The 26,983-nt window shown below is 41.5% G+C and overlaps 2 protein-coding genes across 3 annotated transcripts in view; one reads left to right on the top strand and one right to left on the bottom strand.

The window, feature by feature from the left end:
- HCLS1 (hematopoietic cell-specific Lyn substrate 1) overlaps positions 1–2,868 on the top strand; it is a 27,358-nt gene extending 24,490 nt beyond the window's left edge. For both annotated transcript variants that reach the window (XM_058295750.2, XM_058295751.2), the window contains one exon: positions 82–2,868. In XM_058295750.2, coding sequence (XP_058151733.1) covers positions 82–218 — 137 coding nt within the window. In that variant the 3' untranslated portion in view covers positions 219–2,868. The remainder of the gene's footprint in view (positions 1–81) is intronic.
- On the bottom strand, positions 1,652–25,784 carry FBXO40 (F-box protein 40). Its single transcript, XM_004480758.4, has 4 exons — positions 25,348–25,784; positions 11,503–11,535; positions 8,699–10,615; positions 1,652–5,258 (listed from the first exon to the last, which is right to left on the bottom strand). Exons 2-4 carry the CDS (start codon positions 11,503–11,505, stop codon positions 5,043–5,045), a joined length of 2,136 nt encoding a protein of 711 aa, XP_004480815.2. The 5' UTR covers positions 11,506–11,535; positions 25,348–25,784; the 3' UTR covers positions 1,652–5,042.
- Between the last annotated feature and the right edge of the window lie 1,199 nt (positions 25,785–26,983).

Below are 26,983 nucleotides of genomic sequence, written 5' to 3' on the forward strand. Positions count from 1 at the left end.
ACGCTCCCTGAGGTTCATAGTGGCACAGGGTGGGAAGGATTCCTTTATGCCATTCTAATGTCTCTTCAACTTTCTCCCCAGAGGGAAGTGATGAGATTTCCTTTGTCCCGGATGACATCATCACTGACATTGAGATGGTGGATGAAGGCTGGTGGCAGGGTCGTTGTCATGGCCAGTTTGGACTCTTCCCTGCAAATTATGTCAAACTCCTCCAGTGACTGGCATCACTGTCTTCCACACTGTGACTTCACATGTCCCAAGTGTCTCTGCCTCCCCATTCCTGCTTTAAATTTCTATCAGGATATCATGAATTGTCTAAATTCTGGGATAAATGTCCCCTTCCAACTCCATTAAGGGCTTGAGGTAGAGTCAGCATGAAGAAGGAAACTTTCCTCAGCATCCTCTTAACTGAGTGAGCCTCATGTCATAATGTGGACCAACCTTCTGGTCCTATCACCTTCCTTTTGAATGCCCCTTTTAATTACCCTCAGCTCTGCTCTCCTCTCTTTGTGAGTTCTTTGCTTACTTGGGAGGAATACCTAGACTACCTGTTTGCCTGACTGTACTATTTGCCTACTTTCCTTCCCTGCAGAGATAGCTCTGAATCTTCTATCTGCCCAACCCTGAAGTTGGAAATAAAGTGGGACTATGTTTCATCTCTATATTGAGGTAAATAGTACTTTTTGTCCAGTCCTCAATGGCCCTGGACTTCCATGGGCTCTACTTTCCCTCCAGTCTTCCAGGCATATCCAGAAGATGCCTACTATTACTCACCCCCACCTGCAATATTTGGGTCATTTCCCGATATTACTTTAAACCCAATCCAAAACTGATCATCCTGGGAAATGAGCAGAAGATGGGGCAACAGGGGACCAGATAGTGCCTACATCCAAGTTCACCCTCTACTGGCTTTAGCAGTTCTTCTTTCAGGTGGCCATGATGATTTCATGATAGGGAGGAGGAATCGGGAGGTTTGGCCAACAGAAAAGATTAAAGCTAAAGGGCTACAGACTCGGGTGAGATAGTAAGAGGATTTGGAGCCAGAAACAGTGACATCTGTTTCAGAAAGTCTAGGCTGCCTTGTAGTTCAATGTCTGAAATCAATAGCCAGAAAAAAGGGTAGCTGAAGGAAGTCGTGGAGCTTCTGCCTGGTCCAGGACCAAGACAGTTAGGAAAAGAGGTGAGGACATTTTGACAGCCTGTGAAGGACAATAGGCAAGTCAACAAGCAAATTATGCTGATGAGGGAGAATGGGAGGCCAGGGCAAGGTGGGTTTATCCCAGCCCCAAGCCATCAGGTCCAGTCATAGCAAGGTCAGATAGGGGATCCTAGAGCAAAATTTAAAAAAAGCCAGGGATCTGGTATAGGAGATCTTTGGTTGTGTTATAACCACTATCTGGAGTGGAGTTCAGCTTTCACAGGTGGAGGGCAGTGGGATCAAGGAGTGGCTAGGACTGTGACTAAGACCCATAGTGACTCCAGGACTTCATAGAGTTGGTGAGATGCCCATGTGCCTGGAGCACGGCATCCCTGAGGCTTGCTCCTTGGCTCGTCTTCCAGACGCATGCCCCTTTGTCTTCAGTGATGACTTCCACACCAGGGCATCCTAAATTTGTCTCTTGACCTTATTCACAAATGCACCCAATTAGCCTTTTGGAGCTCAAATCAGCTTTTATTTTCACTTATAGAGATATTGGAATTTCTAGTATATAGAGGTGTATTAGTCTGCCAAAGGGGTGCTACGGCAAAGTACCAGAAATCTTTGGCTTTTAAAAAGGGTATTTATTGGGCTAAAAGCTTACAGTTGTAAGGCCCTAAAGAGTCCAACTCAAGGTTGCTTTCTCACCAAAGTCAATTGTCAAGTGTTGAAGCAAGATGGTCGCTGAGCTCTGCCTGGTCTCTCTTTCTTGGGCTGCTTCTTCATCTTGACAGCCCATGGGCCAGCTTCTTCCCAGCACAGGTCTTGTCTTTCAGGGCTTCCTATATCAGTCTCAGGTCTCTTCCCAAGGTCAGCTGTAAGCTATCAAGCAAATGGTCCATCTCTCTCTCGGGATCCCAGATCAAACATGACAGAGTTCTTCCTCTTCTGCTGTGTTTTCTTGAGTGAGTGTGCATTTATATTGGCCCACCAAGGGGGTGGGGACTCAACCTGAGTCATGCCTTACTGACATGGTTGAATCAAAGCCCTAATCTCACAGGTAATGTAATCAAGGGTCCCTTAACTGAATCCAATATAATAAAAGGGTATCACACCCAGAATAGATTAGTTTGCAAATATAATCTTTCTCTTTTCAGGATTCATAAATAATCTCAAACTGCCATAAGAGGTAAGTCACTATAGAAATGCACAATCACATTCTCCACATCAGTTTGATTTGACATCACACATAGCCCAGGCTTTTATGGTGTCTTTCCTCATTGCACAGCCAAGGTCCCATCTTGGTTTTTGCTTTTCCCTTTGTTATAAGACAGGATCTCTTTTTCCATGTCCTTATAAAACTAAGGCGATGAAGTCCTTTCTCCCCCCACATTCAGCTGATCTCTACTCTGGACTGACTTTCTTGGTGGTGATACTCATACAGGGCTCTGCTCATAGACGTCCCCCGAGTCCAAGCACCTATTCCTGGGTACACACTCCCTCTTCAGGTCCCCTGAGGTGCTTCTTAATCCACAGCCATGTCTAGCTGTCATGGCTCTGTTGGATAACGCTCCTTGCTGGTGCAGCTGACTCCGCTTCATCTCACTAACCACCTCATTTTCTGTCTAATCCACTGTCTCTCTGAAAGGCTTCTCTTCTGTTTCGTCTGCTCTCTCACCACAAAATGTAGCTCCCTTTTCTCACTTTTTCTAATAAAATTAAAACCCAGAGTGTTTTTTTTTTCTTTTGGATAGAAAGCACTACATTCACAACCCGTGGGACTGATACCAGGCGAACTCTCTTCCTTCTTTCTCACTTCAGTGTTCAGTTGTTTCTTTTTCCATTTACTCCTTTTCATCAAAAACCATACAAAAACCTTAGAACACACTCCAGTTATATTTATAAAATGGTGCCTTGTATACAGACATGATATATAAACCAAACAATGGGGATTTGGGAAAAATAGAGTTACGTTACCAAATAGTACCAATTGGCACATTAAAATGAAAAGGGAATATTTTTGTTCTGAGACTTGCTCTAATGTCTTCTTCACCCCTCTTAGACATGTAAATTGGCTTCAGCTACACCAGCTCTACCCTATGTTCAGAAAGTGACCCAGGCAAATAAGCATCCAGATTGACTAGACTCTTTCTTTGGTTGGCTAAGTTCTTTGTTCTACACTTCCCCACAATGCTTTTCCTCCCTTCATCTATTTCACACTTGCATGAGGACTGCTGGAAAAATGACTTCAGCTACACTTAAAGCCAACAGGACATCTTCTTGTACATGGGCCAAGGACAAAAGTCACATCAAATAAATCAGCTATATCTGGTTCCCAACTTAAAATCACCATGTGCATAAAACCTGTTAAGTAACAAGATAGATGTATTAAATTAAACGATTGAGGCTAAGTAAATGAGATGAAGTTTTGCTGTGCTAAAAATTAAGTGTACTTTAACTTACTATCATGGGTATGTCTTCCTTTAGTGCAGTGGTTCTCAAGTGGAGGTGATTTTGCCTCCCCTCCAGAGGACATTCAGCAATGTCTGGAGACATATTTGATTGTCACAACTGTGGGAGTGCTCCTGGCATCTCAGGAATGCTGCTAAACATCCTACAATGCACAGGACAACCCCTCACAACAAAGAACTACCCAGTCCAATATGCCAATTAGACCAAGGCTGAGAAACCCTGCTATCAGGGATGCCAGTTTCTGTCGTATATATTTTTTATCTTACCTCTGTTCACTGTTTGTTACCAAAAACTGGCAGTATCACCCATTTTAGGCATGCTGGAGTCATGACCAGCAAGAGGTAGGAGTCACTTCAGGGAACCGACATGTTCACAGGGCTTCTTCCCTAAGCTCCCCTGCAGGGTACCAAGTGGTGGCCAGGACCTGGTGCCCCAGGAACCATGGTGGCCTTGTCTGGACTTTGCCGAGTGTTTGGTTCTCTCACGATACTGAAGCCGGTGTTATCATCTTGATAGCATGTCAGACAGCAGAGTGTAACCCTGAGCTGTGTTTATGCTCTCCTTAGTCCAGACCATGTGGCACCTTGATTTGCAGCCCCTGTCTAAAAATTCCAAGATTATAGTTTTCAGAAGAAAAGAACATTGACTCTAAGTCATTGTTAAAATGTTTTGAAAAATAGGCTTGTGGCTTTTGTTTTATTTTTCTCCATTAATAGAGTGTTTCCTTTGGACTCTCATCAGTTTTTCAAGCCCTTCCTTCTGTATGTTGCCCAAGATTATGCATAGCATGCTCTGTGACTTCATTTCTGCCTCACTTCCTTTGACCTATGATATCCTCAAAGACCTCTGCTCTCAGCCAGGGGGCTCTTTTATGTTGGGCTCTGGGGGGACTTGATTAGGCTTTAAAAGCCATGGATGTGTATAGGAAGCCCTGGATCTGGCTGTCGAGATAAATTGGCTCCAGAACCTTCAAATGATGTGTTTTTCACCCTGAGTGCCCCGGGAGGTATCTCTCCGAACCACAGTCCTCATCTCTGCACTGCCTGCCACACTAGTTTGAAAATGCTTTATAAACTAAAAAGCCCTATATAAAAGCTGTGTTGGTTATAGAATTTCGTTGCTCTTTCTTTGCCTAAGGATTTGGGTTCATCTTCTAAGTGGCTTCAATGTTACCTATTTTCTCCACAGACTGATTTATTTTAGGGGCAAAAGGCAAGGAAATCAATCAATATGGTCTTATAGCCATATTCTACAGACCAAGAGTTAGGAAATTCTTTTTCCTTGTGTGACTGCTCAGGTTTTGAAAGACACTGAATATTCTGTTCCACCCAGGGATGCTCATATGCAATCTACAGAAGGGAGTCCTCAAAACCACACTTTCCTACTTTCGGTAACTCTGAGGGAGAATCCAGGAATGGTGATGTCTGAATCTCTAGGAGGTATTTCTTCCTCGTGGTCTGGGTCGAAACGTGGAGACCAAGCTCTCTCGGGCCTGCTCACGGGGCTGACACATGCTGGTCAGAAGAACAGGGTCAGTCTTGTGCTCTACAACGTTGAAAGGACAGGTCTTAAGGTGCTCAGACATGGAGGTGACGTCATTAAACTCCCAGCTCTTGATTTTGGAGAAGAGGCTGCTGAACTGCCAAATCTGTTAGGAAAAAAGGAAGCTCAAAGGTGAACATGAGGGCAATACCTTCAGACCGGTTTTATTTGAATAAAAATAAGGAAATACTTTTCCGTCCTTCATGTTCTTAACTTTCAAAATTACCCTAATTTGAGTGTGCCTTCGTAGCTGTGACAGACATTGGATGCTTTCCCCAGCATCCAATTCCTAGTTCTCCTTCCTATCAATAATCTTTCCAGCTAGTCGTTTAATTCGTGTGAGAATAATTAATACCAGCTCCAGGAGTGGACTAGGAATGGTTTGATCTAATTAGCATATTGACACACATCCTCCCTCCCCAAACTACAGTGTTTAGTTCTAGAATAGCCACATGGTTCAAGTAAGTGCCAATGTGAATCTACTCTGGAACTTTTGTTTAAGGTATCAAGAAGCAGATTCTCTTTTTCCCTTGGGATTTGATCTGGGAAGTTATAGCCCTACAAGCTGTTGGCAGCTACCAGGGACTACCAAGGGAAAACTGTGTCTTAGAATGGAGCCACTATTCAGGAAAAAGAAGTGAGAAATAGAAAGAAAGAAGGCTCTTGGGACATTTATTTTGAGCTGCTAGATCAAGACTTACCTGAAGCCATCACCTTTGGACATTTCAATTATATAGGCTAATAAGTTCTCTGTATTGTTTACACCACTAATGTTAGTTTCTTTTGCTTAAAACCAAAAGTATCCTTTCTAATACTATGGGAGCAAAAGGAGATTTCTAGGAACCCGATAGGCAATTAAATACCCTCTGGCCTTTCCACCTGTGATGTAGTGGCAAGTCACTGGTTTTAAAATCTGGTTGAGGGTAGGCATAACTTGCTACCCTTTAATCCTGACCACCTCACCCCCAGTTTCTTGTCATTGTCTGTATAAGAAAATTAGTCTTGTCTGGGATCTTAGAACCTTTTCTGTTTCCCTTAAAATATGTATTTAAATAGGAGCATCCTTTAGCCCCAGCTAAATTCTCTTTCTTCCTTTCTGCAAGGAAATTAATTTGTCCCAAATGATATACAAGAGTGGTTAGCAATCACTGAATTGGGGACAAACTTGAGCCAAAGGAATAATGGGATTTCTAGTCTATAAATTAAATTATTTTATTTTTATTTTTATAGAGGAAGATATTAGGCATTTCTATACTGTAAGATTCCTGAGGGCAGGATCTTATTCTTATTGTATGATTAGCACTCAGATGATTTCATACATGGATGCAGGTGTGGTTACATGAAGAGTCCTGTAATTTTTTAAGAAGACCACTCAGGAAATAAATAATAGGAAATATTCAAGGTATTTTAGACATAACCAATAAAATAGATACAAATATACTTTCTGCATGATTTTTCTATAACCTACAAATGCTCTAATTAAAAAATTATACACAAAACTAATGGTGCCAAGGACCCACCCTACACAAATGAAATCAGAATGTCTGTGGTAGAGCCCAGATTATACATTTAAACAAAAGAAAAGAAAAAAGAAAAAGAGTGAGAAGAGAAAAAAAGAAAAGAATTCCTGAATGATTTTCACATGTGCCTTGAGAATCAGTGATGAAGCAGATTTAGGAACCACAGACTTAAAAGAAAACATTTTTAACCATGGAATTTCAGTCACAGTGAATCCTTCCAAATTTTCATTTAGTGTCCAATCACAGTATCTTAGCACAGAAATAGAATATCCTTCTCCTATATCCAAGTTCTGCTACTGTCTTTATACCCCTAGACTTAGTCCTGGGTGATTCTAATAAAAACCCATTTATATTTTTAATTATAGCATTTATATATGCATGCCTTCCCGATCTCAGTTAATGACAACTTCATTCCTCCAGTTATTCAGGCCAAACTATCGATATTTTTTTACTGCTTTGGTGAATAATTTACTGCACATATTTAAAATGCATATTTAAAATTTTGATGTGTACATCTGTGAGTCTATTGCCACAGATAAGGTAATGCACATAACCATCACCTCAAGAGTTTCCCCATGCACTTATTTATTTCTCCCCACCCCTTTGTTGTTTACACTTGCTATGTCTGTTCGTCTTCCTTGTTTCTTTAGGAGGCACCAGGAACTGAACCTGGGACCTCCGATGTGGGAGGAGGGTGCCTAATCACTTGAACCACCTCCGCTCCCTTCCCCATGCACTTTAGTAATTCATTCCACCCATCCTAGGGCAATTATTGATCTGTTTTCTGTCACTATGCATTAGATCACATTTTCTGGAATGTTACAAAACTTGACTCATACAGATACATTCTCTCTCTCTATATAGAAAAAGAATAGATGCAAAGAACTCTATCTTCCCAGGGGTAGTTTGCAAATACCCACATATTGGGAAGGAACTCAAAGTAAGACTGTGGAATTATTGACCTAAGTGGTCATCCTAAATTAATGGTTTAGATCACCAATATATTTATTATAACAAATGATGCTAAGGCTCCCTTTGGCACTATAAATTGGGTGTCTTGCTTCTGAATGGTAAAAACAGATAGAAATTATAATAACGATAGACAAACGTGACTCAACTGGGGAAAACCAATGAGGTTTTTCTGAGGGAAGATTTTTTAAAAATTTATTTATAGTGGAGAGTTTTTTAAAAATTAAATAAGCATTTGAACCAAAGGAAATCAGTGGACCATATTCTTTTAGAATTTCAAAATGCTTCTATAAAAAATGAAAACTGATTTAAAAATTACTTGACATGACACTGAGGAGAATTTGTCTGTATACTGTACCAAGCAGGGTCCAGGTGGGAAAGAGGCAGCCTTCAACCTCGGTAATTTGAAGAGAATTTTTATACAGCAGTGATTTTAAAATATGTGGGCAGGGTGTAGGAAAGCCACAAGACATATTAGATACTCTGAGATTAACAATTTTGAGGGTTACTGTCCTAGGCTGAAGGGAAGAAGGGAGGGTTACTAGCCCAGCATGGATCATTGTGTAGAGAGTGCCACCTGAGAGCCACCTTCAGTGGAAGGATGGGGCCAGGTCACAGAATTGCCTACAGCGAGGACAAAGCCAGAAGACTATGTCAACCTCACTCTTCTCCCTCTCTCCCATCTCCTGCTGATACACTCCCAATAGATTAGCTGGAGGGGAAGGAAAACCACTGATGCAGTCCACAGAGGTCAGCCTCCTGGTAGACAGCAAGGTGGAGAAGGGTACAGCATCAACGGATCATGTGAGCAAACGGAAGCTGTTCAGGACACATACTACAGAAACAGGCACCACCACGTGTATCACCATTTAGATGGTTAAAGTCTGTTTATATTATATGTTTTATATATGTGTTTATAAGCCCTACTAAACTGGCCTCCTTGTGAGCAGGAACCATGTCTTATTCCCAGAAACTAGCCCAGTAACTAGTACAATGCCTGCAAAGTAGAAGGCTTTTAATAAATATATGCTGAATAAATGAATGATTGTTTACTTGCCTCTCTGTGGACTCTCCAGGAGGTGCCTCCATGGGAATACCTCTTCTTCTTCCATTGCAGGAGGACCATCCCTCGCTCTTGTAACAGAGTGGCACAGATATTTCTCATCAGCACAGATACCTGGGAAAGCTGGGACAGGCTGATGCTGTCCAAGAACCCAGCAATGTACTGCAAAACTTCTAGGGGCAGGCTGGTTAGAGAATTCCGCCTTTTTCCTCCATGGCCTGAGGGATGATTGTTCTTCTTTCCCTCACCCAGCTCTGGAGCCACCTCCGGCTTAATGGCAAAGGTCTTGAGCTCCTGACTATAGATCACTTTTGACTTTTGCCCTGGGGGGCGAAAATGGTTTTGAATAAATGTACATCCCAAGTAGGCTAGGGGGCATCGGTGCTGAAACCAGCCATTGAGACACGACTGAATATCTGTGTGGACATTCTTGAAGTGTAGGGGGAATTCATCCCTCCTGAAGAATTTGTTACAAGTGAAAGTGAAGGCGGAGCTGCTCTTGTTGTGTCTCCTCGTCACACACTCACTGTGGAGCTCCACATGGAGCCCCCCAGGGCTGGCAGCAGTTACAAGGTCAGCCAGCACTGTCCCAGGAGAAAAATGCTCTGGGTCAAAGTTATATGTCTGTGTGGCAAAATCCATGAACAGCCCATCAATGCTCCTGGATTCGGAGATGACATGACCTTTGAGTTCTCTTTCTAAAGCACACTGAAGGGTGGTCTTGATGAGATCTGATTTTGGCAGTTCCTCCACGGTGAAACCCAAATCTGAAGTATCTACTGCCTTGTGCTCACTGGGCCTACAACTCAACATGGCATCACCAAGTCGAGCCCGCTTTCCACAGTAGCTCACAGGTACTTTGAAAGTGTAAACAGTCTTAACTTCCTGAGCCTCGAGGTTACCATAAACAAAGTCTTTCTCCTTAGGTGTACAAGCAGCCATCTGACCAAAGTGAATAAGCATCCGCCCATTGTGCACCAGATACATATTATAGTCCTTTGCATCCACAGCTGTTTTCAATCTTTCCAGGACACCATCCTGCCAGGGGGCAAGCCCTGTTGTTTCCACAGTTGTGTGAAAGTCCCGTGGTTGCTGGTTTTCCTGTGCTGCTTTCCCTTTGGCAGCTCCCTCTCCTTCTACCACATTTTGGCTGCTGGAACTCTGTTCCCTCCCTGGGCCATCCCTGCTCTTGCTCTCAGAGCTCGCTGATGAATTTGTTAAAGCACAAGCTGTGTGCTCTTTGCTGAACATATTTTCCCACTTTCCAAACTTAGCCAGGTCCATCCCTTCTTTGGTTTTGGCTAAAGCTTCTCGTTCTTCTTGACTCAACTCTGGCATCTCTCCCTTAGTAGTTGACAGAGCGCCATGTGGTGCCAAGCCTGCATCTGCTCCACCCATGGCTCCTCCCATTTCCTCCCAAGTGGCTTCACCATTCAGAGCTAGTTCCTCCTTGGTGTCCTCTCTGGTTTCTGGAAACAATTCTACCATTTTCAAGGATCTGAAAAGGACCTTCTGGTCCTGGAGGGCCAGGGCGGTGTCCAAACACTCCTCATTGGGTGTCTCTTTCATGATGTTCTCATGAAGGGTTGTTTCAGAGTCCACGTTTGGCCAGCGGTTCCATTCCATGGAGCAGCAGACCACACTGGCGGGGCACACCTGTAGGTGCTTGGCCAGCTTGTGGCGGGACATGGAAAGCGGGCACCCGTATTCAGAGTTGAGGCACGGAACCTGCTCTAAAGGGCAAAGGAGCTCGTGCTCTGTCTCTTTGCACATGTGAAAGGTCGCGCCACAGAGCAAGTGGCAGTTTATCACCAGGCAGGACTCGTTGGGTACCACGGGAACGTGGCAGTGGCGGTTGAAGCATCCCTCACAATGTCTGTGCTGCCCAGGTGGAGGCCTGCGTGCCCTGCCCTGGAGGCCAAGGACAAGGGAAAAGGAGAACAAATGATGCCGGAAGAGCAGTGCTGGGGTGTGTGCATGTGTGCGACTGCGTTTTAATGGATTTATTTCCTGCTTATTGTAAGAATCTTTGAAAATACAGAAACTCACAGAGAATAAAGCAAAAATCATACATAATCCTACAATCCCCAAATAACAGCTATCAGCACTCTTTACTTTCCATTTGTTTATTCTATGTATGAGTAGATATATTTAGAATGGAAAAGAGAATAGACTGAACGTAAAGGACTACAATGTTGACAATTGTTCATTTTGAACTATGGGTTGTGGGGGATCTATATTACATCAGGCAATACTGTGAATACAAATTTGCCTTCTGCTTTTTAACTTGTTATTGTAACATGAGACTAGACTGGTTTAGTAATTATTCTTTGCCGACTTTCTTCATAATAGCTGTGTAACAGTCCAGAAGATGGGTGTGCTGTCATTCACTTAACCACCCATGACCAGCCGGCATGTTAGGAAGAAAGGGGTCCTGTCTGGCTGTGCTCACAGTTGCAGCTCCGGCACCTGGCACAGGGCTGGGCCACTGTAGGTACTCAGTGATTGTCTGCTGAGTGAAAGAATTGTTGGCCATTTATACTATTGATGAATTTTTGCTATTTTTTTTTTCATTTACACTAAAAATCTTTGATCACAAATCTTCCTCAGCTCTCTCATTAACCCCTACTGCACTTCAAATTCTTTCAGGTTCTGTTCCAGCATCTCTGGTTTGGCTTAAAGGCAATAAATATTATCAGTCAATGAGGACAAATCTGCCAGCTGATTGGGCTTCAGGCTACATGAAGCCAGGCATGGAGTTCTGCAAGGTGAAGCTTCAATAAGCATCTGGTACTTACCATAGCGTCCCGATTTCTTCTTGCTTCTTAACTCTAAGGGAAAATATGAAAATATGAGTAGGAATTATTCATAAGAAAAGTGTTATGGTTACCTTTATTAACAGGATACTCAAAGTCTCACATACTCTCATTTAATTCCTTCTACCATCTTGGAAGTGCCATTGTCCCCATTTTAGAGTTACTTCAACTGAAGCTTGGAGAAGTTAAGTTACTTGTCCAAGATCACAGAACTGCTAAGTGATGGAATCAGGTTGCAAGCCTAAGCCATGCTGGTCCATGCTTTTTTCACTCTGATGGGGCATATTCCTACTTATGGAATGTGTACCATCCGCTTCTTGTTACTTTTCTCCATTGTTTACTGTCAATTATCCTGGCATACAAAATCACCCTACATCTGGACCACATTACTCTTTAGACTTCTCTCACACAGGAGCTCCGTGTCCCCTCAAAGTCCCCTCAGAGTCAGCCTGATATGCAGCTTGGTCTTGGGCAGTGTACAGGCGTCTGAAATGTATCTGTCATCTGCCACCCACCTGGGTATGTACATTCAGTTGTGTTATGGCTACAGCAGGTTCAAAACTCCAATTGCTCCAGAAGCAGGCTGAGTGGAGACTCTGGCAAGTGGAAGAGAAGATGGGCTTCCTTCAGGAAGGGCAGTGTAGCTACTCAGCTCTGGCCAGTTCAGCCTAAGTAGTAATGTCTTGCCAGATGTGATTTTTCCAGAGAAACTGGGCCGGCAAATTTTTGTGAGTGGTTTTATGGTTTGGTGGTTAGGAGCCAGACTGCATGGGTTTCAACCCTGGTCCTACCAAGTCAATAGCTGTGAGATTTTGGAAAGTTAGTTAACCTCTTTGCAAAGGGAGGGCATTAATAGTTCCTGTCTCATAGTGTTGTGAACATTGTTGTGTGTTAATATACATGAAACTCTTGGAACAATACTTGTCTCATAGGAAGTGAGCTATAAATGTTTGCTATTATAAAATAAATATTTTATATTTCTTTATAATGAAAAATATTTTATTACATAATATATCAAAATAAAAATTCTCTGATTTTTAAATGTTAACAACTAATTTTTTTAAACTTTATTTTTATATAACTTTTATGTAACCTAAATCTCAAAAAATAAACTTTATTATCATTTTAAAAAGAGCTCTATTTAGGGTAAGGGAAACATGTATGTGGGCTAGATAGGATCTGTAGGTTGCCAATTTCCAATTCCTGCTCAAGAGAATTTGTAGCATAATTTTAGGACTGTGATGGGATGGGGAGGCTAGCACCCAAGTCAGATTTTTAAAATTTTATTTTATTTTACTTTAGGTTTGGCCAATTCATTGTGGGGGAATTTACCCCAAACATTTTTTAAAAATTTAAATATAAGGAAAATGGGAAGCAATATATACGATGAATACCCAACTATATTCCACCTAGACTCAACAATTGTTAACATTGTGCCACTTTTACTTTCTTTCTCTTTTTTCATTCACATATACACACATATTTTGACTGAACCACTTGAAAAATAAATTGCTGACATGGCACTTTATCCCTAAGTACTTGAGCATGTATTTCCTAAGAATAAAAACATTTAACTTTGTAATAGAATAACATTATCGTAACTAAGGAAAGTAAAAATAATTTCTTAATATCATATAACATGCTGTCTATCTTAAAACTTCCCCAGTTGTCCCAAAAATGACTTCTATAGTTAAAAAAATTTTTTGAACAAGGACCCTTTTAAGGTTAATTTATTGCATTTGGATATTTTGTCTTTTTAGAATCTTTTTTCTGGAACAGTCCTCTATTGTTTTTTAAGATTTCTTTATTTATTCCCATCCCCCACCCCCCTCCTCCTGCCCTGCTGTTTTTGTTGTCTGTGTTGTCTTCTCATTTTCTCTGCTCTAGGATTCACCGGGATTCAATCCTGGAGACTTCTGATTGGGGGAGAGGTTCCCTGTTAATTGCACCACCTCAGTTCCTGGTTTCTCCTGCACTTCACCTTGACTCTTCCCTTGTCTCTCTTTTGATGTGTCATCATCTTGCTGTATGGCTCACTTGCATGGGGCACTGGCTCACCACGCAGGCATGCTTTCTCTTCTCTTTCACCAGGAGGCCCCAGGGATTGAACCCAGGTCTTCCCATATGGTAGGTGGAAACTCTTTTCCACTTCCCCAATTTTTTTTTAAAGATTTATTTTTTATGTATTTCTCTCCCTTTCCCCACCTCCCCAGTTGTCTGCTCTTCTGTGTCCATTCGCTGTGTGTTCTTCTGTGACTGCTTCTATCCTTATCAGTGGCACCAGGAATCTGTGTTTGTTTTTGTTGTGTCATCTTTGTTGTATCAGCTCTCTGTGTGTGCAGTACCATTCTTGAGCAGGTTGCACTTTCTTTTGCACTGGGCGGCTCCCCTTATGGGGTGCACTTCTTGTGCATGGGGCTCTCCTATGCAGGGGACACCCCTATGTGGCAGGGCGCTCCTTGCCCACATCAGCACTGCACATGGGCCAGCTCCACATGAGTCAAGGAGGCCCGGGGTTTGAACTGCAGACCTTCCATGTGGTAGGCGGACGCCCTATCCATTGGGCCAAGTCCGCTTCCCCCAATTTTTTTTTTTAATCAGAAGAGACAGCCTTAAATTTAAAGGAGTTTCTACTTTATTCATTTTCTTTGTTTATTAATTTGCTAATCAACTTTTGTTGATTGCCTACTATTAGTAAGTGAGCATGAGAGTCAGCTGGGCTGCTTGGTAAAGTGGTTATTAATCACTATTGTTCATTGGAATCAGCTGGATGCTTGTTAACCCTGCACTGTCCAATATAGTAGCCACTTGCCACATGTGGTTCTTTAATTCAAATTCATTAAATTTATATTAATTAAGGACTCAATTCTTCAGTCACAGTGGCCACATTTCTAGTGCTCATTAATCATAGGTACTTAGTAGCTACTCCATTGGACAACACAAAATAGAATATTTCTGTCTTCACAGAAAGTTCTATTGGATGCCACTGCTCTAGATGCTGGCTTCATCCCTGACCTGAGTGACAGAATTGTCCTGGAATTTACATTCTCAACGCAGTCCCCATCTAATTCTTACACATATTAATAAAGGAAAACCTCTATTCTAGAGCCCACTGGGGTTACTGAGTGTGGAACAGGGATCATGTCAGAGTACTCTAAACCCCTAATAGTCAGCCTGATTCAGGACACAGGTGAGAAGTTGCAAGCCAGGAGGACATCAAAGGAACTCAGGGCCCTCTAGAAGATGAGACAAGGTGTTAAATCCAGAGCCAAAAAGTGGGAGGACTGAGACGGCTGGAATGAGATGTGGCAGAATAAAATTAGGCAAAGAACACAATTCTGGAAGCAAGAGTCTAGCTACTGGGTCGTTTAACATGCAATTTAATGTGCAGGCAGCCTCCTGCCATATTCCAGATCACTTCTGAAAAATTAGAAAATAAAAGCTATTGTGGAATTACTGTGGAAATTGGGCTAAAGTATTTGGAATTAGTTGGTATACAAAATGGAGACAGTTAACACTGTGGTTGGGGTTTTAACTAGTATATTGGAAGGTTGGATTAGTAGGAGGATCTAGAGTTAGGTACAGCTATGTAGGCAACCTGTTGGAGGCTTGGGTGAGTGCTGTTGGTGACAGTGGAAATTGGCAAGATGAAAAAGGAGACAACAAAGAGAGAAGCAATATTTTTGTTTCTGACTGGAAATGGGAAGAGAAGAAAAAGAGCCTAAACTGATGCCAAGATTTTGAACCAGGTAGAAGGAATATTGAAGATACTTAGGAAAAAATAGGGAAATCTGAAGAGGGACCATTTGGAGAGGAAAGATGGGTCCAATAAGTTTTATACAAGGTGTTTGAGGTGATGACATCATGTGGGTGGGAAGATATAGATATGAGAATTATTCACTTAAAAGTGAGAGAGGAAGTCATGCATGGGGAAGTGAGAATAGGGAACAGAAATCTGCACAACAAACACATAGCCAAGTAAGAGCACTTTGGAGGGGCATAGGAAGAAGTAGACCTTGAAGAGACAAGAACAGAGAGCTTAAGTCAGGACTATGCTGTCACATGTGTAAAAGAAATGGCGAGCAGCAGCCCCAAATTCTGCCACAAGGTTAAGAACGATGGTGACTACCTATGAAAGATCCCCAAGAGCTCTTGCCAGAGCACATATGACATTTCAGCTGTGTGGTGGGACCCTTGGCCATTCAAACGGTGGTGTTTGCTTGGAGGGGAGGAAAAAACTATTAAGCAGATACACCAGTATTGGAAGGGCCTGTGTTCTAGCAGAGAAAACATGACCATCTGCTTTTTTCAGAAGAGAAATAAGGACCAGGACAGATGGTTCAGGGTCTCATTCTGGTTTTTAGGAAGCAAAGAAGAGCCCTTCACAAATGGAATAAAGCAAGGTAATAAAAGGTCCTGGCATATTTGCTAATCTGGTTCTATTGCAAAATTGAGCCCAATTCCTGGAACGGGATAGAAGGACTGGCTAGGTCTGTGTGCACTATGGGTGCAGGGGGAACTCTGCTCCAATAGAGGGATGTGTCCAGCTGTAAGGCAATGGCGGTAACTCTAAGCTCCATCATTTCCTATCCTTCAGCATTGGAGAGTCTGGCTTCTTATGAGCAATGTTATTGACACAGGAAACATTGGTGGAGGAGCCTGATAGTTCTCCATCTCTATTGAATTTTTATTTGAAATGATCACTTTAAGAGAAAAGACAAACAATAGACACATGCAACAAAGATGCTCTTTTTAATATGCAGCTATTTAAAGTGTCTTCTGCCAGGTTCTGGAGCAACACCAGATGAATGACTTTGAGAGAGGACAGGTGCTGAGCAGAAGAACACAGTGAGTGGAATCTACTCTTTAGAGAGTTAGCAGTGAACGAAAGGAGAAAAATAAAAATAGCACAGGAGTATTAAAAAATCACCTCTGAACCCCTTGTTGTATATCTGGGGGAAATTGTCTCCACTGAGATATATGGGACAATCTGGAATTCCTGATAGTCTAATAATTGCTGGGTAAGTAAGGTAACCAGTCATCCTAGTTTGCCCGGGATGATCCAGGGAAACCCTCAGTCCCAAGCAACCTGGGACAGTTGGTCACCTGAGGTTATAGCCAATCGGTCTTGCCCCCAGATGACTGAATTAGATAATATCATTGGTTGTTTTGTGACATAAGATGCCCTATTCTCCTAGTTTTCTTAGTTCCAACACAGGGAAAGGATCTTTATCTTCCACGAGGTTTGTCTAACTTTCTTAGAGATTTTTCTGGGTATCAGGAAGGAAGGGAAAAAAGCTTGAAGTGCTCATCATGTGTTTTACATAACGTCTCATTTAATCCTCACCACAGCCAATTGAGGTATTACCATTTCCAGTTTACAGACAAGGATACTGAGGCACAAAGGAGCCGATGTCTGTGTGGCTTTAAAACCTGCACTCTGCTGCATTGCACTGTGTCCCTCAGAGAGCCACAGAAACATAGGTGGCCCATCCCATGTGTGCTGGGAAAAAACTTCATGAGTATTGTTCAAACTTAAAAGTGAAAGATCATGCAGGAAGCTTTGTTAGTCAACACACCAATGCCTTACTGGTCAGCACTTTTCATATTTCAGGAGGAATGATGAAAATTAGAACAGTGGGCATATTGGAGATGTTTTGTAACAAAGAAGAACAGATAGAGTACATTCCGGGGAGTATTGTGATCCTCCCTGGGGAGGCTTGCCACTTTCTCAAGATTGATGTATAAATCTTGGAAAGTACTGCCCAGGGAGTGTTGTGTTCCTCCGTGGGAAAGCAGGCCACTTCCTCAGGAACTGACACAGGACTTGCAAGTTGGCGTCTATAGTATTGAATTCATTGATTATGAGTGCAGTAAAAGGGACAGTCTCTGGTCAGGCCCGTTGAAGTCCCACCCTGGGAGAGGGTACTCTGCACAGGTGTTGTTTTCAATCAAGACTCGGTATTGGCTGCTGATTCGGGGCTTCGCAGCTGTGAGCTAGATGTTGGTGAGTTTTCATGTAACACTGTTCTCTTTTTCTGTTATTTTGTGACTCTGATCAATATTGATTTAATCTTTTCACTGATTATGGTATTCTTGTTTCTCAGTCTAATTGTCAGGATAGATGTATTAAACTAGATATGCACATATATATATATATATATATATATATATATATATATATATATATTTTGAATTCACTCAGGACTCTGGTTGGAGGTGGGCCAGTTATGTCGGTGTGTCCCCGGTTTAATGAGCTTGTGAATGTATATATGATTATGATGCAGCAGTTGGATCCATTTGTAGACAATCCTTTGCCTATTTTATATTCTCCCAATTATTAACAGAAGTTTAATAAAATAAATAAATATCTGTCTGTGTATTGCTTTCTTATGCTTGAATTAATGGAGTTATTGTATCAATCTCTCTCTCTCTCTCTCTATATATATATATATATATGTATATATATATATACATAGCAAAGCATTTTATCTAGCAGAACACCGTGATTTGGGGAGATTACAAAGCCATGGCTAGACTCCATGAAAAGAAAGCCTCTCTTTCACCAGTTGGGGCACAGAATGGTATCCACACATATAACCTTTCCAGATTGTAGAAGAGCCAGCTGCTCTCCATTTGGGCTGTAATGATTTCCTTGTCCTCCTCTGGACCACATCCCATACTTTGCTCCATCTAAGTAGAGAAAACAAGAATACCCAATTCCCATTGTTTTGTGTTTTCAGGGAATACAAAAATGAAAGGGAAAGTTTGTAGAGTCAAAAATCTGCACTACAATATGGATTCCGAGATTTAAAATGAAGCACCTACTTAAAAAAAGAAAAAGATCATGTATGGGGAGCAGGTATAGCTCGGTGGTTGAGCATCTGCTTCCCATGCACAAGGTCCTGGGTTCAATCCCTGGTACCTTATGTATGACTAAATCAAAGTACACAGATTACACTGACAGAAAATTATTTCCCTGGGTGTAAATTGGTGAGACCATGTCTATGGGCTAGAAAACAATCTGCTTCCTACACTTAACACACTAAGCACAATGCTGTCATAATGCACACACAAGATACAGATGTTTACTCTCTAGCTTTTCTCAGACACCTCCTGCTTTGGATCTGTTTCATCAGCTCCTGTCCCTAAAATTGAAGGGCAAGGATTGGAAAAAGCACCAGGATTTGAGTCTGAAAACTGGATTCTGCTACTTTTGTCATCAACAAGCTTTGTGGACTTGGGCAGGTCACATGGACAGGTTGTTCCCTTATCCTTCAAACTGGGAGATACATTCCTAGTCTTTCTCACATGGTTCTTATGTGGAAAATCACATAGAATGACAAAAGTGAAGGTGCTTTATGGAGTTCAAAGCAGTCAAGTAGCAAGGTATTGTCAGTCTTTCCATCATCCCTCTCTTTCCTTTGGAAAGCTGTTAATCCCTGATTGATCTCCTTCATCAGATCCTCCTCCTCCTCCTCTCAAATTTTCAGACTTCAAAAACTATCTTCATTCCTGTTACATCTCTGTTTTCTACTCTTGGTGTAAAATTTTCTAATCAGCAAGTGATAATAAAGTCACAGGCAGAGAAAGCCCCCAAAGAGGCAATGCTTGTGGCAAGAAAGGTATAGAGCTGCAAATCACCACTGAGTTGTGGTACATTTTAGGAAGTTAGACTCCTCTGGGAGCTGAGGGTGTGCCTCAATTCATTAGTTACAGTTGCTGGTGGCTGGCTGAAGCAAGCTCAAGTGGCCAGATGTGAGAACAAGTTAAAGGGCTTTCTTAAAGTAGAAAGCAAAAGCAAGGATTAAAGGGTGACCATGGTCTTAGCAACAAGATACCAATCTGTGCCTTGCTGTTGTTATTTCTTTGAATCTTGCTGAGCTTTCTTACCATTTTACTTGTGCATTTTATGGTGTAGTAGCAAATAGTTTATCATGTTGATTTAAGAAAGATTTTGTTTAGTAGAAGAATGCATGAATCATTATTATATGTTATTTGAAGCTCTCTTTTCTGTGAAGACAAAGTCATACACTTGGCAGCAGCTATCAGTGTGCATGTATGGCACCCAGCCATCTGGAAACCCTTGAAGTGCCAGTAAACATTTTTGTCTCTATTACCTCTCAAAGTTCCTATCTTCAAATGCTTGTGTCATGTAACAACCTGATGTCTCCTCAACAACTGGGATTCAACATATTGAACATTGACCTTACATCTCCCTACTTCAAATCAGGTGAAACTTTTTGGCAAAGATATTATAGAGTTTGGTAGAGTTCATTAGTTTTCTGGATTGGATGGGAACTTTCCCTTTTTTGGTTAAAATTCTGTCTGATCAGATTCAGTGCTGTTGCTTCTTGTGATAGAATATATTGCTCTCTCATCAAGAGGAGTTTGGTTATAGCATGGCCATAAGGCACCTAAATAGGTTAATAATCTAGGATCCAGAGAGGCAAATAAAATCACAGAGATCTAAAAAAGTGACATCTGATGGTTATGCTCAGTGCTCAGAGATCTATTGCAGTAGAAAGGATTTTTCTAAAAGGCAGAGTATAATTCATTACAAAAAATTTAGTTCTACCAGCACATGGTTTGTGTACATTTTGTAAGTGTACTTCTCAAAAAAGAAGTGACAGAGCAAGCTCCAAGCTTCACTTATTCCTTATGAATGCATTTTTTATCAGCAGCCTCTCAAAGAATGATCACTTTGGGGAAATTATGGTGACTTGACAATTACATCAGCTTTTTCCCAGTTCCTTCTGCTTAAGACTTTGGATTAATTTTTACTGTCCTCCAGTCTTTACTACTCCTTAAATCCTGACATTGAGAAAGTAGAATGGTGTAGAGAAATCGTATGTGTCATAATCCTCTGAGGAGCTTGTTAAAGATGTGGACTCCTAGGCTCAACCACAAAGATTCTGATTCAGTCGGTCTAGGGTAGGACCAGAAATCTGAATTTAGCAAGCACCCTAGGTAAACCTAAAGTAGGTTGTCCAAGTACCACACTTTTAGTAATATGGGTGTAGGGAAAAGACTGAAAACTTTAGCGGTAGACTTAGTATGTGAATCCTTTTTCCTAACTTACTCCCATTAGCAAGAATTCTAGGTTCTGCCATTCTAAAAACCCTTCCCTTAGGCACAAATCTACTTCTAGCTACCACAACATTTCTGTATCCCTTTACATAAAACTGTCTTAAAATTACCTTGACTTCCTTACTGCCTCCCCTTTTCTCTTGAAGCCACTTAAATTCAAATTTTTTAAAAAACTCTGTTCCAGTGAAAATGCCCTTGAAAAAGTCAACAAAGGCCTTCATATTGCCAAATCTATTGATCTTGGCTCTGTCTTCATCTTACCCATTCTTTCATTAGCATTTAACCTAATCTGTGATATTACAGTCTCCAGATTCTCTTCCTACCTCACTGGCAGTTTCTATTTGGTCTTCTTTGCTGGTTTCTTAAGTGACCAAGGACTCAGGCCCTTCTTCTTGGTGGCCTTCTCTTCACTGTCTATACTGTCTGCATCTGTACTCTCTTCTGACTTTGAACTTTAAAAATCAACTTTATGGAGTTTCTAAAATTTATAATTCCAGTCCTGACCAATCTTTACTCTGGGCTCATATCCAACAATCTACTAAGATCTCTGCTTAGATGCCTAAATGTCATCTCAAACTTAATATGCCCCACACTAGATATGTAATTTTCCACCCATTACTTTAAACCTGTTCCTCCTGCAATTTTTCCTTCCCAGAAGGCACCACCATCTACCCAATTTTTCAAACAAAATATTTTTGAGCCCTCTATTCCTATTTCCTACAACACCTCACATCCAAACTGTCGGCAAGTCTAGGTGGCTCTACCACCAGAAACACATCCCAATCAATCCACTTCTTTCCATCGGCCCCACCACTGCCTCCAAGCACCATCACTGCTCATCTCATCAAGTGGATAGCCTTATGTCGTTTTCTCCTCCCACTTTGCCCTTCATAACCCATATTCATCAGCAGAAAGAGTGATTTTAACAACATTTTAAATGAGGTCCTTATTCCTCTCCTTAAAATCTCCAGCAGATTCCCGTCACAAGGCATAAACTCTGCCCTCTTTTCCTCAGCTCTCCCTTGTGCACCATGTTCCAGCCACAGGTCTCCCTTCTCTTCCTCAAACATGTCAAATTTATTTCTCCAAAGGGCCTCCCACCAGGAGAATTCTCCCCTTCCCACTTGCCTTATGGACTCCTTCTTGAAATTTAGAGTTTAGATTATGTGTTACCTCCACCAAGAGGCCATACCTGATGCTCCCATATAATGTAAATTAACCAATAGTCTCATACATTAGCTGAGTCATTTTTGACAAGTTATTTAATGTTCCTAAAGGCAGTTTTCTTCATCCATAAAGCGGTGTTCATAATAATTCGTAGGACTGTGTGAGCATAACTGAGATAAAGTAGGTAAATTATAGACATTATGTAAGAGTAAATCAATTGTTCTTTCTCCATGAGGAAGGTCATTCTCATGATCACCCTTTGCCCAGGCCTTCATTTCATCCATTGAATCTCTTCTGCAGCTCGAGGCTGGCCTTTCAATTTTCAGTACTCCCTCACTCAAATGTAGCTTATATACCACTGCCAGATTAATAACCATTAACCCCATTAAACAAACAAACAAACACACAATTTACCAAATTCTTTTAAGAATGTAAAAGCCCTAATTTTCTTCCCTTTGACCCCCTACCATTACCACAAAGTATTCCTTAAGTATTTAGATCAGGCCTGGGACCTTTTAGATGTGACAAAGGCAAGTTGAGTTCACATCTTTGTTTCCTAGGTCCAGACTGGCAACTATTTTTTCACTGTTTACCTAAAACAATTCTGTTCATTAAGAAAAAACCGCAGGTGTCGTCAGTTGGTGTGGAGAATGACTCTGGGTTCTCAGAACCTACTCTGTTTCCCTCAACAGGGAGCTTCTCTCCTGCAAAGGGGGTCAGTGCAATCTGAGGGGAGAGCTGTGGTGATGGGAAGGGGTGAGGTGATTCTTGGGATGGCCCTAAGTAGAGCAGAAGTGGTCTGACCAGGCACTGTTCACTGCTGTGGCAGTGAAAGCAGCTCTGACCTGAGGTTTATTGAAGAAACTGAGAGGAGAGCCTCTTGAAGGATATAGTGAATAGCCTGTGGTGCTATGAGAGTGAGTGTGGCTAAGAGGGCTCTCTGTACTCAATTAATGTTTACTGAATAGGAATGAATTAAATAGAGCCCTAAAGAATTCAGCATTTTGAAAGAACTCTCAGAGCAATTTGAAATAAATTTAGGAGGAAAGTACAGCTATGTCAGATGTATGCTAATTCAGGTGAATTTTTTTTTAAAGGAAGAAAAAATAAAAATAATAAATAAAAGGAAGAAAAAGGAACCTTTCCAACTTAATTAGATTAGTGTAGCCTTAATGGAAAAGACTTTATCTTTTACTCAAATACAAATTGCATACAAATCACCTCGGAAATCTTTTTAAAATGCAGATTCCGATTCAGTAGGACTGGGGTGCGGCCTGAGATTCTACAGAAGTGACAAGCTCCAGGTAATGCTGATGGCCCAAGGACCACATGTGGAAAGGAAAGGGTCTAGTTTAACCTCTTTATTTCATAGAGAAGGAACTGAGGCTCAGAGAGGTAAAATGTCTTGCCCATATTCTCAGAATTAGTTGCAAAGTCAGGCAGACACTCCAGATCTCTAACTATTACTTATTTTTCTCAACTGTCCCTTGGTGTCCTGTTGAGAGAGTTCCTATGGCAAGGACAGAGCTACTCGCGTGGGGGTGGCCAAGGGCATGTGGGCAGCTTACATTGGTACCAAGGGCAGAGTAGGACAAAGCCTGCAAGAACGAAAAGGTGGTGACTAGTACCGTTGTGGTCATGTGAACGCACACAACAGATGTATTTAAATCACTGACTCAAGCCAGGGAGAATGGGATTAACAGATAATAGTTTTAACATTCTTAACTATAATTTTAAAGTTAGTCGGCAGACAAAATTGATGTCATGGAGATATTTTTAGGTAAGGGGCCCTCTCAGCACCCTTTCTCTGATGTCAGTGATTATTTTGTCTTTTCATGTGGCTAGCCCTGGCAGTCATCAGCACATGAGCTTTAGCTTCAGTTAAAGTGACAAGGTTAAAAGTTAAAGGTCAAAGATATTCTCCAAGTTTTAACCTGTTAACCAGCCAATTAATTAGTTACTTTAATTATACATTGTTAACCTGTTTCCCTGCTAAGGGGATATTTAGTTCTAAGGGGGAAAATGTGTAAAGTTAAACATTAAAGCAACCTCTCTGCCTCGTGAGTTTTTAACACAACCGGTTTACTGAGGATAGTTCCCACTTCTGGTTCTGTAATCCTGGGCTTCCCGGGCTATGATTCCAGCACCTTCACTCTACTCTAACAGCATAGCCACCCTCCCTCAAATCGATTCGACCTCACCATCTGCAGTTTTTCACATAAGCAAGAAATCACTCTATCTTTAAACTTTTTTGCTACTTATTTAGCTAGTTAATTCTCACGTCTGGTGCTTATATTATTAGTGTCAGGATTTTAAAAGACTGGTTTATATTGGACAAGAAGGTACTGAACTAGCCCAATTATCTAGAGGTATCTGTGTCTGCCTGGTTACTCGTAAACCAACACATCCCCATCTCACCAATACAACACTCAGCTTGCACCTTGGAGACCTTGGTGCTATAGAAACTGAAAACTAAATTAAGTTATGTTAGTTATTCATGGTGTATTTGATTGTGCCTAGCAAACAGGCATGATTATACTCCCAGACTCTTAGAGCAGAGCCATGGGGTGCGTCTGGAGAGAGGCAGGCAGAAAGGAGCCCGGGCGAGGGTATCTGTAGTTGCTTTGGGTCTCCTTTCACTTGGCATTGACTGCCTTAGCCTGTCCACTCAAAGTTCAGAGTGTACAGAATCCCTTTCACTGCCGAGTCCACTTCCCAGGATGTCCTTAGCTGAACTTTGAGCTCTATAACACTAAACCTAGGCCCAGAGAAAAACAAGAAAATAAACACTGCTCCCTTACCCCTGCCAATCATTTAGTACTTGAAACACTGCGCAGTTATTCCAAAAACTAGAAATAATCTATCTACATTTGAAAGCTTCTGATACGTCAAATATCATCAGTTATTTTCCTTTTGTTTCTCTGGATGTGCAAGTTTCAAGTCTGTAATAATTTTTGTTTTGTGGGCATAAGCATGTACCCGTTTTTCAACTTAGAAAATGTTTTCACATATATTCCAAAGATGCATTTTGTATTCAGGAGAGCTGGAGAGAAGAGAGTCACATTTAGGGAATATTGTTAGAGAAAAACAGTACCTGCAGTACTGTTAAATAGTACCTGCAGTGAAGTAATTTGTGTTACATTATCCAGTAGTGGGCCACAGAGGATGGAATTTAAACTACATGAGAATGACTTGCACTTAATACAGCCAATGCTGACTGGCTAAAAGATCACAGAATTAGGACTTTAGGAAAATAGAAATCCTGGGTTCTGGGTCTTTCACCTATTTCTATTGTGTAACTTTAAAGATATTGCTAACTAGAGTACTCTGGTAGATTGTAGAAAAGAAAAACCTTTAGCTTTCAGGAAGGAGGTAATCTCTGCCCACTCTAAGATTTTAAATTCAAAGCAGGTTATACATGGCTGGGGTTCCTTCCTTTTTTGCCCATCTGTAGCTAATTTGTTTAACAACCCTCTTCTTCATAGCATAAAGGTGATCTGCACTCAACCTCTGCCTGCATTTTCAGGTTCCAAATGCCCCCTGTGCACCTGTTCCATTTGCAAAGCTTACCTTAGTGGTGCGGGCTGAGTCAGCATCTGCTGCTCCTGCGTCCCTTGACTGTGAGCAAGCGGATCGCTGGGAGGCGACTGGGGGTGCATCAGTGACTGCAGAGGACAGGGTTCTGTTGGGGAGGCAGGGAAAGGAGAGAAAACTCCAGCAGAAATAGTTCAAGTGTTCTGAAGTTAAAAATAAAACTCTATCACAAGGGGCAATGTGACCAGGCTCAGCTTACGACTCTTCCCTTCCCCTGTATTTATCAACCCTCAGTCCCTACTAGAGTAGAATTTAGCAGGGTAAGTCAGATGGGAAGGAGGAGTTTTATATCAATGGGTTTTCTTTCCCTCGAGGAAAGAAGGAGCAAAATCCTTTTGAGGAGGATCACTTGCAAGTCCTGTGCAGCCTCTCAGGCTCCTGCATCTGCAGTCGCCAGCTCCAGGGCTCCAGCTGTGCTCAGTGGGGTCAGTGGAGCGTTCAGAGGGGCACTGTGCTAATTATAACCTTGCTTTTCACCTAAACTCATCGCTGGCTGAAGCAGCAACTTATACAAGTGGCATGCTGTGACATGCTGTCCTGTTTTTTTCTCCTATTTCTTGTCATGGTAAATAAACAGCTGGACTCTTCTGTCTCTCCTTTCTGGGAGAATTGGGAAAGGGAGAATTAGAAATTCAGAAACCAGGGATAAAGTAATTCCAGCACAAGAGAATTAGAGCTGGTAGGAGACTTAGGAATCACTTAGTCCAACTCCTTTTCTTTACAGATGAGGAGGCAGAGGACCAGAGAAGGTAAATGGTTTGTCCAAGATCGCACAGCTCACCAGGGAAGAGTCAAGAGGAAAGAAACACGTCCTCTCACTCCAGTCCAATACTCTTTTAAATTTCACCATCTTCAAAGAAAGTCATTCAGCTGTCATCTCAGGAAAGAAAAGACATAATCCTGCCTTTGCTCATTTCTAGGTACGCGGGCTTGCTCATTTAACCACTCTCTTCCAGTTTTCCCACCTGTGAAACAAGGATGATAATACTTAATGTAACCCTACATATTAATATGCTAACACACAAATGTGTCAATATATGTAAAGCACCATGAACAAACCTGGCACTGACATTTGACATATGGACTAAAAAGAGATGGGCCAAATGCTGCTGTAATTAACAGCCACGGAATTCCCCTTTCCCTGGATTATTCTGCCCATATATGTCCATGTAGGTAAATTATTTGGGGCGAGCAACTGGCAGTTAAAAATCATGAAAATTAGGTATAATTTTTACTGCAAATATAACAATCAAAAGCAGTAGGAAATCAGGTCAGGATTATGATCTAACATGTCTGGGATGGTTAGATGAAGAATTGGATGGCATAATCAAATATAACAAACAGGATGGTATTGACGCTACAATAGACAGATGGATCAATAAGACACAGTAGACCAGAAACAAACCATAGTTACATTAAATGATTTTCATAAAATCATTTAAAATAAGCATCCATTTGTATATTCTGGTCTTGGGGTAGGAGTTCAAATAAAAAGCAAAAGCAAAACAACTGGATTTATACAAAGCATAAACCTATGTATCAACAACACAAAATCAAAAGCAGAGTAAAATCTATAACATACTGAAATTTGTAACATGTAACAGATAAAAGG

This window comes from Dasypus novemcinctus, chromosome 4, assembly GCF_030445035.2.
Source record: "Dasypus novemcinctus isolate mDasNov1 chromosome 4, mDasNov1.1.hap2, whole genome shotgun sequence".
NCBI classification, from domain to species: domain Eukaryota; kingdom Metazoa; phylum Chordata; class Mammalia; order Cingulata; family Dasypodidae; genus Dasypus; species Dasypus novemcinctus.